General features: G+C 40.0%; 1 protein-coding gene across 2 annotated transcripts in view; it reads right to left on the bottom strand.

The window, feature by feature from the left end:
• Nucleotides 1-4,090: 4,090 nt before the first annotated feature.
• Nucleotides 4,091-16,515, bottom strand: part of LOC134804290 (uncharacterized) — a 78,974-nt gene continuing 66,549 nt past the window's right edge. The window contains exons 3-7 of one of the 2 annotated variants that reach the window (XM_063777290.1): nucleotides 13,303-13,476; nucleotides 11,207-11,390; nucleotides 10,065-10,301; nucleotides 9,099-9,254; nucleotides 4,091-8,471 (exon numbers count right to left, since the gene is read on the bottom strand). In XM_063777290.1, coding sequence (XP_063633360.1) covers nucleotides 8,245-8,471; nucleotides 9,099-9,254; nucleotides 10,065-10,301; nucleotides 11,207-11,390; nucleotides 13,303-13,476 — 978 coding nt within the window. In that variant the 3' untranslated portion in view covers nucleotides 4,091-8,244. The remainder of the gene's footprint in view (nucleotides 8,472-9,098; nucleotides 9,255-10,064; nucleotides 10,302-11,206; nucleotides 11,391-13,302; nucleotides 13,477-16,515) is intronic. The other variant, XM_063777291.1, reaches the window with a different exon arrangement.

Here is a 16,515-nt window from a genome sequence, read left to right as displayed (position 1 = left end):
TGTGCTGATTGATTGTGTTACCAGGAAAGTACAGTATAGATGTCAAACAGCCGTTTGTATGGCAGCGTTCATGTTATGCCGGCTACATACGTAACGATAAATCGTTGCGATAAAACTGTGCAGTCCGACTGTGCAGATAAATCGAACCGTGTGTATGACAAATCGTTACGATAAATCGTTGATCGGTGGCAGTTGCAAATTATATCAGAAAAATCGTTGTCGAAGCGAACTGCACAGTTTTATCGTTGCGTGTGGATGGCGACCGTTCATTTCGGCAGTACTTCACGTCGCTCGCTTGTGTGCGCACGTGGGTTACCTATTATTCAAGTAAGTACATTAATGAAAAAAATAAACTTTAGAATTTGGAAAGTAAAGAAAGTGAATTAAACTAACATTTATTATGTGTAATCAAATAAATATACTGTTACTGTCTATCCTTCGGGGCCCCCTCAGGAACGGGGCCCCGTGTGCCCTTATGGTCAAGACGGTACTGCATTTAGTACCAGTGACCCGATAGTAGGGTTCTCTGTTCGTAGTCGCTGTTTTTACAAGCTTTTATTTAGTTTCACCTGACTGTTGTCTGTCTGTTTGTCGGTCTGTAATCAAATCTAGCAAGTTAAATTTGATCCACTTCCCGGTTTCCGATTGAGCTGATTTTTTTTGTATTTGCATTGTATTTGTAATTTGCATGTATAAATCGGATGACAATCCAATATTATGGCACCATTGAGCTGATCTGAGGATGGAGACAGGAGGTGGCCATAGGAACTCTGTGATGAAACAACGCAACCTAATAGTGTTAGGGGTTTTTATAATTGTCTTGATGAGTATTAGTTGTCTGTTGTAAGAAAAGTACAGTCAGCAATAAAAGCTTGTACCAAAAATGAAATTTTTGGCAAAAACTTATTTATGTACTTACGGGATTTTTCATGTTTTCCTACGCTCATACTATAATTTTATTTAATCGTATGGCTTTACCTACATTATACATCTGTATAATAGAGAAATCATAAATCTAACTCCAAAGCAGTGCCATTGTGGATGACATGTTGTTTCTGATGAGCTTTGCGGAGAACTGACGATCGGCTCCGATATCGGAGGCGTGTGGAGGCACTAGGAACGTTCGATTTATCGCACAGTCGGACTGCACAGTTTTATCGCAACGATTTATCGTTACGTATGTAGCCGGCATTATAGTTTGTCAAAGGACTGTCTCATTTCAATCATAGACAGAGAGAATCATACTATCTTTATACTGACTGACAAATTGGTTTGACCAACTATGAAGTAAATTCCAGACATGGTGAGCAATCGACCGATTTAGACCGAGATAGAAATGTGCGTTATTGGCGTCACAAAATGGTATTCTTGTGTCCGCACTCCATTTTATCGGTAACATCGGTCATAATCGGCGGTTGAATTCGGCGAGCCAAATTGGCGTTTGCGTCCGCACGGCCTGATTCGATCGGACAATTTAATCAGATTGGCGAAAAATTGACTCGTCTGAATACGCCTTAAATCTTATCCGAAATGGAGGTAGGTACCAAAGAGAATATAACCACTACGTTTAAGGTACATGGACTTAGAGGATATAACCAACGGAGACGCCATGTCTAAAATTTTCGGTACAAAATAGTCTGCCGTTTTTTGCGGGGGAGGGGCACATCAAATGTATAGGTACGTCATGTCAGATAAACGTCACTCCATACATATGGTTGACATGTGGTTGACCATTGGCCGCCTATTTTCGACAGAGGGGAACGCCTGTTAATGGCGGCTCCATTGTTAATTACTCCGAGGGTATGGAGTAGTCCTTAAAAAGGTATAATAAGGCGGCGATTAATAGGTATTTATATATTTTCGCGAAAATTACTAACTCAATAGCCCCCTCCAGACTATGCGCGTGAATCGCGGGCGAAGCCGCGAACGCAAGTGTGGAGTCGATTTTCACAGACAGCGAAATCGACTCCACACTCGCGTTCGCGGCTTCGCCCGCGATTCACGCGCATAGTCTGGAGGGGGCTAATGACTAATCATTAGTGTCCGACCGAAGGTTCGGTTTTGGCCAGTTTCGGCCAAAAAATCATGTTTCGGCTGTAGTTTCGGTTTCGGCCAAAAAACGGCCGAACCTTTCGGCCGGGCCGAAACTTACGAAATGGTACTTCGGACAAAGACCAAAAGTTGGGGAATAAGTAGGACAACAATATTAATGCCTGCATATACTGGTTCATGTACAATAGGTACATGTAGGTACATAAATTGGTTTATTATAAAACAATTCCACTAATGAGGGCGCTATTGGACGGTCGACGCAGTTTTGAGAGGCTGTCAACACATATAACGCGCACACTGTCTAATTGTATCGGAGTGAATGAGATAGCACTGTCGCACGTAGCAGTTGTCCGAGTATCAGCTCGGCCCGAGTCGAACGATGTCTTTTTCGCTCTTATTCACTCACTTATTCAGTCATTTTCCTACCTACCTCTAATGGCAAATTTTAAGCGAGGCTAAAGGCTACGCTCAACTAGTGCCGCAAAGTTGATTTTCTCAGTAGTTAATATTTTGCGAGGCTAGCTGAGGGTAGCTGACTATTGATTAAAACGAAGAAAAAACCCTTAAAAGTGTCCCCAGTACAGATTTTCATACGAATGCTCGACCTTAGCCTCACTTTTTACCTCAAATTACCATTGGTTTGTGTTCCACATGTCCTCTACTTCAGTTTAGCATTTGGCTCCGCTGCGCCATGCTCGGCCTGCGGTCTCGGTTTTTAATACAATGGACAATGGGTGAAGTCTGTGTTCAACTACTTATCCTGAAGCCTGAAGCACGGCTTTGACTTCGCATGAAAGTTCGCCTCACTGGGGCACTTCGGACTTTTAGGCCCAGGTGAAGATCTAATCTAATGCGATATTGTCAACAAAAAATTTCGCGCTCGCTGCGCTCGCGTTTTTGTTTTTTTGGTTGACCCTGTATCAACATGTTAGCTTGACTGGTGAATGAATAGAGTTAGACCAAGAAAATTCTTCAATTATTTTGATAGCATACGCAGTACAACTAGTGCAAATGTTATTTATACGTCATAATTTGCACTGCGTGTGTTATCAAAATCATTGCAGAATTATCTTGGTTTAACTCTAGTAATTTTCTTAAAAAACTGCTTAAGTAACATCAATTTCAAGGACATTGGGTGTTGATAGCGCCATAATATGTGTGTAAAAGCGGGTTTATGACATTTTTTCAACGATTTTAACAAGTCTACAAAAGTTTCGGTTTCGGTTTCGGCCGAAACTAGAGCCAAAGCCGAACATTCGGTTTCGGTTTCGGTTTCGGCAAAAAAACATGTTTCGGTCGGACACTACTAATCATTGAATGATCCGAATTACAGTCTGATAAAAAAGAGTAGAAATTAAAAAGTGGCAATACTGTAGTGTCGTCCCATTTTCTTATATAGATTGATTTGAAAGGGAAGAAATTTAAAAGTATTGCTACTTTTAAATTTCTACTCTTTTTTGTCAGACTATACTCCGAAATGGACATCCACCGTTTTCGAAAAAAATAAAAGGTTGTAGAGTAAAGCTGTGGAATGAACTGTATATATAGTCTGTCAAACTATTTCCGTCAGTAGAACAAAGCGGAAAATTTATGCTACATGCATCGTATATCGTATCGTATGGATTATGGAATCAAAGAGAATATAATCACTGGAATCTCTAGAGTGAGCGCCATGTGCAAAGACAAATGCGGCCACACACGTAACCGTGTGTATGACAAATCGTTACGATAATCGACAACGATGTGTCATACACACGGTAGATAAAACTGCGCAAATCGGACTGCACAGTTTAATCGCTACGATTTATCGTTACGTGTGTGGCCGGGGTAACTGACTGCCTTTCCCATAAAGCCCGCTCCACACTCGTGCGCGAAGCCGCGAACCCGAGTGTGTAGTCGAGATCGAAGACCAGTGGGTGGCACTTTTTGGTCCAATTGACTCACTGGGGACTAATGGGAGTACGAAATTAATAGTGAATAATGACTTCATTATTTTGAAAATATGAAACGATATTTAAATAGTGGAAATAAAACATCATTATTTTTAAAATATAAATATTTTGTATTAATCGTTTGTTTTTCTATAATACATAGTTACTTAACTAATTATCACTTTTTTATATTCGAAGTTACATGTCACCATATAATTTAATTTCTTATATGAAACTTATGAAACGGATGTGTCAACTGGGGTGGATGCAACAGTGGGGTGAATAGGTTTTAGGCCCATTTATTATCTTTTACCCCAATTGACATGTAGCCGATTTTTAAATAGTCAGTTTACATTTAACGTCTTTAATACAATCAGCATAAGAACTTAAGTAAAAAATTAGGTATAATAATTGCTTTTTCATATAATTAGCTACCGTTGTTCGTCTTTTTTGGGAATAAGATATTAATAACTGTCAAAATTCGAAAGAATACAATGAAGGTACCTACATGTATTTGCCCCAAATTGAGTTTAAAAATTACACAAAATTGGATTAAGTAATAAATTAGATAATCAATAGGCTTAGCACGAGTGCGCCGCGACAATATCTAGCGCGCGAGATAGGCTACCTGTCCCTTTCTCATTCATACACTTAAATAAATCGAGTAGTTTATCTTGCTAAACCTACTCAGTAGGTATTTTTGAGAGGTAGGTATTCTTGTTTTTTCTCTTTTCGGTTTCTGAACATTAATATACAATGTATGTGTGGGTGCTGGCAAAATTATACCTACTTACAATAATATAAAGTTCCCAAAAGTAACAAGATTCAAACTAGTTTAATATTTTGACCATACCATTGACATGAATTATTTACCTAACGTTTCAAATAAAATACTATAAACGAAAATATTTCTATAATGAAGACTAGTCACAGATTAAATCAGATCTTGTATTATGTGCCAGGTATAGTTTTTCCAACTACTTACTTAGATACTTAATAATATGGACACGAATGATGCCTAATAACTTTATATGGACATCCTTTGAATGCCGTTACATAAACGGTGCGTCATCATGTATCTTTGGCGGAATGGACGATATTTAACCTTTTGAACGCCACAGACGGCAATTGACGTCAACGCAAAATCGTGACAACGACGCCAAAGACGGCATTTGAAATTTAACCCCCGTGGCGTCAGTAGCACGGCAATTGGATGTGCCGTTTGGCGTTCAAAAGGTTAAAAAGAAGTTGATATCTGGCGGGAAAAATTGAAGAAATTTGAACCTTATGTAATTTAATTTTAAGTTCAATTTTCTTCAGTAGAATATCTCGAGTTATCAACTTCTTCCCGCCGTGTACAGTTTTGTGCCGTAGCTAGCGCGCGTCAGTTGACTTCTTTAACGGTCAAAGGGTTCAAAGGAAAATCAAGAAGGTAGCTGATGCACTTAAGGGCATTTTGAGAGTTCTTTTTGCCTAATACAAGTTATCTTACAATAGTAGGTAGTTATAATGCTATACAAATTGTGATGTCTATCTCTGTGTCGTTTCGTTAGTCTATATGTGATTTTTGACAAGGAATCCTTTGCATATTCCTTTTAAGTTAAGATGAGGTAATTCGGCATATGAAAAAAACATTTAAACAGATTTTTTTCATACCTATATTGAACTCCGATTTTGGTAAATATGAATTACCAACTTCAGTATAATTGAGCATTGTAAAAAACTGTAATGAATGCAAAGGCATTTCTCCCTTTTTATTTACGCTTCTATTGATACTTTATTAAGGAGCGCGTAACTATTCAATGTTTTTTTTTGTAAAATAATCCCATTCGCCCCTGTTTTCAAAGTCAATTATTTCTTTTCAACCCGTCAAACGATCAGATATCCCCCAATTTGTCCAACCAATCTGTAATTTTCTAGCATAAAATTAGTCAACAACAGGAAATGTGCCCAATGCGATTGCCATTTAAAATGTTATTTTAGTTCTGGGATATAAAACAAAGTTTAGCTCTCATGACTGTTTATTTCTGATTTAAAAGACAATCATGCGAGCTCTATAGAAGTAACAAAGGTGTAGTATACAAATAGTCATTCATTCCATATTTCTTGAGTCGACTTAGGGTGGTATTCCACCCCATTTTCCGTGGTATTCCATTCCAATTGATTTGTCCAATGTGTATTGCGTCTCACATTTTGCTTTAATGAGAGAGTGAAACGCACTGACATTGGACAAAGAAATGGGACAGGTGGAATACCACCCTTACACAACATTAGGTGTGCTGGTCACCTTGCACAATATTTTATTACTTTTATTAGTCGTATACCTGTTTTCAATCGTTAAGCATTACAACTAAATGTACACACGTAATTACAAGGTATCCAAGGCACAAACAATCAGACATTTAGTTCTATACCTACGTAGTTTATACCTGTTAGATAATCACCAAATAAGAAATAATCAGACACGACAAACTTACGAGCGCTGGTGGCGAAAACGGGAACTAATGTAGCTCCATTGTAACTTTCGTTGATACGCGCGACATTAGCGCCATCGCCAATAGCAGTATTAATTTTGTTGTTGCTACTCGACACTGGATGGCGCTAGTAGTATCACGTTTTTATAGTAATATAAATAATATAATACATCTTATTAGGTGATCATACTGTTGTATATCAACATCTATTTACAATTGGATCACGTATTAAAGCAAAAACTGTTTTAAACCAGCCAGTTGCTAAACTGCAATGTCCAATGTGTTCAAAAATAATATAAAAGCGTTTTGTATATTTGAGACCGAATTAAGTGCCTGCTATTACGATATTTTTAAACACCAGAATAGATTTTGTTATACAAAGAAATAGATATCAACACAGTTTTGGTCCCAGAATAGATGTTTAGATATTGTACTTTATACTTAACTAATTATTTACAATTTTCACGCATGTAGCATCAGTAATCTAAAAAAATGAAATAAACTGAAAATCTCATTCATGAGTACAAACAGCAACGCTCCTAACTGTACATCTGTGGACCTTATTACAAAAGACATAAGGTCCGCCGATGTACAGTTAACAGTGTGGGCGATGGTACGACTGACGTTCCGTCAGAAAGTATTCAAAAATATATTGTGAAATATTCCTGATATGTCAGGGATTTTTTTCAAGTGCCCGCAACTTGAACATTTGAGAGTTTAAACTTTTGCGATGAACTGTAAATTTTCGCACATGAGAGTAAATTCGATCAATATTACAATATGTATAAATGGTAAAAATGGTTTAGTCGATAATTATAATATAATCTCCACAGTCTGTAAAGTTACTTTGAATATTCCATGTAACGGCGAAATACGTAGTTTGAGCATAATTTCGTTTCATAACAAGAAAAAACCAAAATAGAAATTTCTCTATCTGCATTTATTATCGCTCGAAAATTTAAAAGCGATAGAGATGCAGATAACGAAATTTATTGATTATTTTCTTCATGACCCTATATACCTACACTACATGCGTGGCATCAAGCCTATCTTAAAATCAGACCCTAGCATAGGACAATATCAAACACAAAATCACATAACATTTCGGATTCAATCGAGATTTCTAGATTTCTTAGAAGGCTGGTTTGTCTAAGTTTTCAAAGAAAATTAGGTCCTTTGGAAACTATCGTATTCAAGTAAAATATCATTGGTACCTAAAGGTGAAATTCCAATGGCAACTGCAGCAGAATAACTGCTGGGGCAATACTGTCGCGATTAGAAAGTTATCAAAAAAATTGTGAGTGACAACGCCTGCATCAATGTTCCAGCAGAAATAACGCTACAGTAAAGGATGACTCACGCTATACCGGGCCGGAGCATCCGGCGCTTCGTTTGCTATGGAAAGCACCACGTGATCACCGATCAGCCGTCGTAGAAAATGTCGGACGCCTCGGTCCAGGCCCGGCCCGGTCTAGCGTGAGTCACCTTTAATGCAGCTGCAGTTGCTACCCGGCTGTCACCTTTACTTTCCCCGCACTTCCAGCTGCGCTTCACACGGCCACCTTAGCGAGCCAAGTTTTCTAAACTATCTATGTATGTTTACATTTTCCGCATATTACAAAGGCTCTTTACCTTGCCCAGGTGCTAAAGTGTAAACAAATCTCACAATAGTCGGGACATGATCATTTTGAACACGTCACTCGCTTTGTAATGTCACATGACAAATCCTCAAATGTCATTCCAACACCTCTAAAAAACCTTAAAAACCTCGTACCTAATTTGAAAACCTAATCCGGCTGCGTCGAGCACTGTGGTACGGGGTCTTCGCACTTATACGCTCTAGGAAACAGGGAGGAGTAAGACGGGGGAGGTTCGTACTCGGGAGGGGAGGTTGGGGTTGGGGAGAAGAGGTGTTGGGAGGTTGCTGTGACCGTGACTGTTGGGGAGAGATCTATGCAGGAGGCTGGGATGTTGATTGGTGTGTCGGAGGGCTTGGAGCGCTTGCAGCAGCATTCTAGAAATAAAAATAATTATATTAATTACTTATTTAAAACGATGCTGCGTAGGGTCTTAAGGCGAAGCAGGTTGAGAGATGCGCAAGAAGGCAAAATGGCGTTTGGATATCCAACATCCAGCTTGGAAATCCGACAAAACTACATACAACAAATGGATGATAATTGCCTCGGTAGAAAATTATAACGTTAGCTCTGATGTTTCATGTGTTGGACTATAAAATAAACCACTATAAGTAAATGAATATGTTATTGTTGGTGACCGCTACTTTTCCTAAAAGCTTCATAATGCAAAGTAAGCCAGAGGCAGTTAATTTACGATAGCAGGGCGTAAACGATATATACAAAAAATTGTACAGCGTCTCTAGCGATAACGATAACTAATAGAACCAGGCGGTCTATTGAGTTGCATTCTCGCGCGCGAGTCCATACTTGAAGTCGCGCTAGATGTCCAGTCTCGCGTGAGAATGCAACTCATGCTAAGAGGTCAGCTGGTGGACGCTTAACTCTTTCAAGACAGAACATGTGAATCTAAGCGCGCAATTGTACAATGAGATTAAAGTAACGGTATTTTTGTATTGACTTGACTCGTACGGAACTTCTAACGGTCTAGGTGATGGATAACTTACCCCACGCGAGACAGAACATGAGGATAGTGGCGCAGACCAGCATGCCGACCACGAGATAACTCCACGGGCCGTAGGGCTTCAGCGCGGCCGCGAACTCGAGGAACGCGTTGGACTTCTGCTCGCTCTCGGTGATCTTCACTGAAAGTTTCAAATCGCCTGGACTAAATTATACCGCTCAAGTTGTATGGAGTACTTAACTATACATGTAGGGATATTTTTTTTTCTTTCAATGCACATAAGCTTCGTGCAACACCGGGAAGGAAGACGGCATTCGTACTACATATTTCCGCTCTGCCGAAGCATAGGTACAACTGTACCTATGGCGGTGTGTGTTGTGACTCGTCCGTAGATAAAAAGAGATCGAGGTGTGCAAGATTTGTCTTTGACTTGAGTCATTTTCTATGTATTTGTGTCGTCATTACAGATTGGATTTTGAACATGTAGTGAGTGAGAAGTGCGACTGTGTGCACGTTCCCCCCGTTAAAAATGGCAGAATTAAATGATTTTTACGGTAAGATATCGTTTGGGCTCCTCCCTTCCGACATGTCGGAAGCCCGTGTTGCTCGAAGTACGTAATAAATCAGATTGTAGAAATAGTTAACTCATATATGATCATTTTCTATTACTTATTGACCTTAGAATAAAAATATTGCATATGTACATATACAATAACCTCCTGTTTATGTCCTTAACATTTTACAGATCTGAGCAAAAAGAAAGGCATGATGTAATGCCGCTACCCGAGATTGCCGTCAGAAGCAATTTTCTGGGCGGCACCATAAGGACTGTCAGCGTCATCATCAAGGTATCGAAAACAGTAGGGAGTGTACACTTCTGATCCAGCCCTAGCACCTCCTGGTTCCTAGCAGCAAATCTAAGCAGTTCAAGAACAAGTGGACACTTCTATGCTTTCAGCATCCAGGGTGTCTCAATACTGACGCAGGATAAATAACAGTATAAACTTACTTATGACAGAAGGTTTCGTCATCCCATCGTTCTGATCCAAGCCTAACAACTCCTGGTTCCTGGCAGCGAACCTCCTAAGCAGTTCCAGTAGAGGTGGGTCCTTCCTATGCATGCATGCTGAGGTATCCTCGTCCTCGCCTCCAGGGCAATGGCGGACGCCGTCGCAGACGAGATAGGAGGATATGCATAGGCTGGTCATGCCGCAGATGAATTGAGATTCGTTGTTGCATACGGAGCCTGGAATTAAAGGTGTGTTTAAAAATAGGATCAGTTAAGGTCAACCAGGGCAAATTCAACAACTCTAAAAATACAAGAAGCTAGTCTAGACAGGCACTTGTATTTATGGCACACTTTCGCCAGTCATAAAAGAGAGTCCAGACATGGTGTAAGTGGATTTAGCTCTAGACTCACATCTAATATTTTTAGAACACCTATTAGTTACATTTGTCCTATAGTTGCAATTGCCCTGGCTGACTTTTTTAGGGTTTATTTAGAGTAACACATGTAGGTAAAATGGGTCTACTTAATTACAATTCTTTCGACTATTTTTCCTATTTTGACTTTGAGCTATTGAGCTCTAGCATATTCAATGTCACTCTTCGACTTTTCCATTCAGAAATTCATCCTGTTCAAATTTGTAGGGAGTAAAAGCCAGAAAAAAAAATTAAACCCGTGTGCATGGTGATCTCAGTGAAGTAGGGGTAGTCAATGTACGGTCACTAAGTGGGTATATATCCGTAGGGGCGCAAAGGGCTATAGGTCGGTCAGTCTCCTAAAATACCAGCACCTGATTTGACAAAAAAAGGATTAAGAACCACCGAAGTTTTAATAAGGCACTAAACAGTTCTTCAAAACAGTCAGAAGGAGATTGTTACCGCGATACCGCGTGTACTTACCGCGATACCGTGTAACTTAATGACGACCTGTACGTCTACCATCAGTTTTGACAATGACAATACGCTCACGTCTACTTAACTTACTTTCTATGCATCTCGCTCGTACTCGCATATTAGTTCAAGCGAGATGTACAGAAAGTAAATTACGTAGACGTGAGCGTTATGTCAATGTCAAATCTGGTGGTAGAGTCGTGTTGCCTCCCTGTCACACTTACGTACGAATTTACAAGTGCTGGTTAAACTTACCACTATTGACCGCAGTGACCACAAGCCTCAACTTCTCGGTGTGCTGATAAGGCGACGTAGGCGGGTTCCACACAATCTTGATCTTCGGTGGCAGTAGTTTGGTGCCGGCGCGCGCGGCCACCGCCGCTGCGTTGCCGCCGCAGAGATTAATGCGCCATATAGGTTTTATGGCGTCGCCTATGTACTGTAAATAAGATGCTGGTTAATAAAAGCACAGTGTAAAAAGTAACAGTGGACCGACGCCTTTGAGGTTTGCGTAAATGGCGACACCGCACAAGGACACAGTAGGGTTGTCATAGACTTTTACACACCAACACCAAAGACATATGTAACTTCGTATAAGATGAATAAAGTCTAAGGAAAAAACGTGCCTCGGAAATCAAGAAAAACTCATTCTCGGATAGATGGCGCACACACCTTTAGCCTATGCTCGGCTAGATGGCGTGACGACACCGTTTCATATTTAACAATTTTAACACATAGATATCAGTGAATGAAGATGGGTCAAAATGATATAAAAATAATAAAATCATTTATCCATATATATATACATTTTTTTGATAATTTTATACGGTTTCTTTTTGAGTTTTAGTCGTGTGTCAATAGATGGCAGTAAATTTACTATGACTACAAAATTTACTATGACAGGACCCCTCTATACTATCTATTATTTTTGCCAACACTAATATACCAAACATTTTAACCCTTTACCAGGCTAAGGGATATATATTTCCCACATGCGGCACTTCAAACATGTGTTCTATTTTTGATGAGTAAGACTGACATTCAATTGTCATTTTTGAAATATCAGCCTGGTAAAGGGTTAAATAATAAGACACGCTAGCCCTGTAAGAAGTACCGAGCTACTAACAATGGCGTTGGCGATGTATGCAGCTCGAGTGTGCAGTGCGCGCGAACCACCCACACCCCGCGCACCCCGCATGTTTGCCCTGTCTAGACGACGGGTTCGTCAAATGAATGTATTGTTTTATAGACTACCTATGATAAAAGTATGGGGGAACCTGGGAGTCTTGCCCCTGATTTTTTTAAGAAAAGGACATTTTTAATCTTTCGATCCGATACTAGAAAAACATTTGCTAGAACGTCCTCTATGGCGTTCTGCGTTTTTGGTTTAAAATAGTATTTAGTTATTCTTATTCTGGAGACAGTACGACCGTCATATGTTATAACGTAACTACTAAAATAATTTGAATTTCCATCCAGACCTGTCAGAGGCCTCTCAAGGTACGTAAACACGTAAAGGTCCAATTCCCCACTTGGCCCCAATTGACCCCCGGACAATTACCGCCATCAATAAGTAGTAGTCATTAAGGTCCGCCATTATTGAGCAAGCGTCATATAAATAGGTTTTTCTTACACAGTCAAATCATTCAAAAGTATAGAGTTAAGGATGGCTCACGTTAGACCGGGCCGTGCCCGGGCCGAGGTGTTCCACATGTCATTTTATATGACGGCTGATCGGTGATCACGTGGTGTTTTCCATAGATTTAAGGATGACTCACGCCAGACCGGGCCGAGGCTTCCGACATGTCATTTTCTATGACGGCTGTTCGGTGATCACATAATGCTTTCCATAGAAAACGAAGCGCCGGAAGCTCCGGCCAGGTCCCGGCCCAGTCTAGCGTGGGTCATCCTTATGTGAGAATAACCTACTCCGACCGATTAAGGCATAGTCTGATTATCACGGGCAATTTCCAAGCTTTCGTGGCATTGGCCGTCTTCACTGCGTCAGCTACATCTCTACCAAGCATCACAGAGAGAATGATTACTTACCACAAGCAATTTGCACGCCTGAGTGTCGTTGGCCCTCGGCGGCGCCTGGTCGTCGCGCGTGTGCTGCGCGGTGGCGCTGCGCGCGGCCCACTTGCGACAATTTGCAAGCTTTCGTGGCATTGGTACAGAGAGAAGGCGTAGGATTACTTACCACAAGCAATTTGCATGCCTGAGTGGCGTTGGCCCTCAGCGGCGCCTGGTCGTCGCGCGTGTGCTGCGCGGTGGCGCTGCGCGCTGCCCACTTCCGACAATTTGCAAGCTTTAGTGGCATTGGTACAGAGAGAAGGCGAAGGATGACTTACCACAAGCAATTTGCACGCTTGAGTGGCGTTGGCCCTCGGCGGCGCCTGGTCGTCGCGCGTGTGCTGCGCGGTGGCGCTGCGCGCGCCCCACTTGCGACCCTGCTGCGCCACGCCTGCGACCAGCGCCGGCGAAGACACTTCTAGGGCGCCGCGCTCCCATTCTGACAGGTTCTCCTGTAACAAGAATCTAGTTAGATGTTTGGTATTTTTTCTGTAATATTTATGATATTGAAATTCACTATTCTTTTCTGGTAAACTTCGAAGATAATGGGAAATTCGTACATTGTCCTTGTAAAACATTTTTTTACCGTAAAGACTTACGATAGCGGATATCGGTGTATTGGTTAATTCTTCAAAAAACAATTAGTGTAAATTTCATTTGAAAGCTTGACGGACTTATTTACGCGTTTGCGTTGTCTCATTTTGTATGGAATTTTGAACAGCGCGCCAAGCGGGACGTTTTGGAAACTCAAAATCCCATATGACACAACGCAAACGCGTACGTCACGTCACGCTATTGAATGAAGTTAACACTAGGGGTACAGTTAAGACCGTCAAACAGTAACGCTCTTAACTGAACCCCTGTTAGTATATACAGGAATGCGCTGCGTAAGGCCGTACGGCCTTGTACCATCCGAATACCTAATTGAGACGAAGAGCTTATTGATTCAGGGAGCGTGATACGTATAAATATTCAACTAGCATGCGCCGGAGTTGATTCGACTAACAACCATCTACGTATGAAGCCTGCATCTTGCGATCCTGGATCATTTAATATCAAAACCACAGTATGAAGCGTTTATTATACAGAACCCGAGGTCACTATGCATATAATAGTTAATATCTGGGAGACCGAGCTTTGCTCGGAAAACATATAAAAACTCAAAAATGCGCGTTTTCCCAGAGATAGGACCTATCTAGATCGATTTATCGCCCCCAAAAACCCCCATATAGCAAATTTCATCGAAATCGTTAGAGCCGTTTCCGAGATCCTCGAAATATATATATAAATAAACAAGAATTGTTCATAATTTACGATGTGGGAAAGATAGGAAATTCGCAACGAGTGGCGAATTTTAAAACACGACCGAAGGGAGATTTTTAAATCGGCACGAGTTTTCGTCGTAGTTGGGCGTTTTCAGAAATAAGTATTGAAAACCTGATTCTTTCATATCTGGACGTTCTTGGGCTCATTCTACTCAGAATCGACAGCATTCTCCATCCCACCATTAAAAAAGATGTCCCAAAATGTCCATTCCATTACGTCACGTTTTAGTATGAAAAATTGTTTCACTTGTATGTGCGTGACGTAGTGGAATGTACATTTTTCATACAAATTTTTGGGACATTTTATTTTATCATCAGAATTGAATATGCTAGTGATTCTGAGTTGGAAGAACCCAAAAACACCGGGATTTGTGAGGATCCGGTTTTTACGATATTTATTTCTGAAAACGCCCAGTTACGTAATGTGCTTATTATAGCACGGGGTGTCGGAGCACCAGATGTACTATAAACTTTATTATGTGCTTACATGTGCTTAACCCTTTTCCAGCCCGATACCTTTAGGAAGTCCCGATGTCCTTTTGAAAGAACAAAGTCTAATCGAATTTTGAACTATAATGTAATAACAGAAGGATCCAAATTAAATACTGCTGTAATTGCTCTGGGACTTGGGAGGTTAGGATTAAATATTTTAACACTTGCAAAGAGACAACTTCTGATTTCGGTATATTCTGAAACCATGCTATAGAAATGTATCCTAGAGTTAGACCAAGAAAAGTCTGCAGAGATTTTGACAGTACACGCAGTGCAAGTGTTATTTTAAACACCAAACTTATGACTTATAAATAACACTGGCACTGCGTGTGCTTTCAAAATCTCTGCAGACTTTTCTTGGTCTAACTCTACCTAATTTTATTAAGCGGCATTATGTGACAACTATATTGTAATCTAAATAGCTGTGATGCCTTTTTGCAAGCTGTAGGTAACCATAATAAATCTACATGATAATTGTTCATGCTAATATCAGCGAAGCAAACAAAACAAATCATCAAGCAACTTTTAACCCAATAGCCATACCATACGGTCGAAATTAGCTCAGATCTCACGTGTGTAGTATATAAAGTGTTTATTAGTATTTGAACGTTTTTTTTCAAAGAAGGAATGGCGAATCTTCCACTGTCGTCACTGCATTCGAGGAAGCAATGAGGTGACATTTACAAGTAAAACTTATTGTTCTGAAAACTCGTTTGATTGCTTCCTTGTACGATTTGCATTTTGGGGTTCCGCGTTTAAAAAATAAACTGGTCATAGATGCAGTTGGGGATGATTATGCTCCGCGGACAGATGGGTATGATTCATATGAATGCACCTTTTCCCATCTGTGCCCGGCAGGGACAAATGGGAATATACCAGTTTATGGTACATTTATGTTGTCCTTTAATGGCATTCGTGAACACGCTAAAATAGATCTTATAAATGTTATAATTATGTAACTTAGTGCTAGTAGGTTAATGCATGGAAAAGCTTCGTTATTCTCTTATATGGTATAGCTAAATATTTATGCATTAAGTTACTTTCATTGTAAATATTAATTTCAAATAAGGTCTGTTCATATTAAGTTTTCTCGCCAGTATATCTTTTATATAAATTGATAACATTAAAATAAATTTGGCATTTCTGCATTTTTCTCAATAAATCTTACAGTAATTAGAATATAACCACACAAAAATATAAACGTTTGAAAACCAGTTCACACTTTGCTGTTTTCTGTTTTATTGATATAATTAATGAACGCAATAAAACCGCAATTCATTGTGTTCTCAAATAAGACCGCAATTTATTGTGTTGATATTAAATCAATATATTATCCTGATCCTGATTCCTACAATATTAAAGTAAGTAACCCTATGTAACTTTATCGAGCCTTTATGGATAATTAGGCTAATTCTAACCTATATTACAATGATAGGATTTTTCAATCATGTTATTTAATTATCGTGAATTAGGCTCGTACTTGTCCGTACATGCATCAGCGTGGGCGAGACGTACGACTAAAGACATGTGTCTGTGTCCGAATGAATAAGCAAGGTAGAATTATTCCACCATTTTCGAGATCATCATGAATCATCATCATCAAAGAGAGTTCATAGCAAAGGTTGGGTGACGTAGCAAGGTGTCCAGTGGGATGGCGACAGATGGTAATGAACC

The sequence above is a fragment of the Cydia splendana genome, chromosome Z, assembly GCF_910591565.1.
Source record: "Cydia splendana chromosome Z, ilCydSple1.2, whole genome shotgun sequence".
NCBI classification, from domain to species: Eukaryota; Metazoa; Arthropoda; class Insecta; order Lepidoptera; family Tortricidae; genus Cydia; species Cydia splendana.
This window is presented reverse-complemented; position numbering and strand designations above follow the sequence as displayed.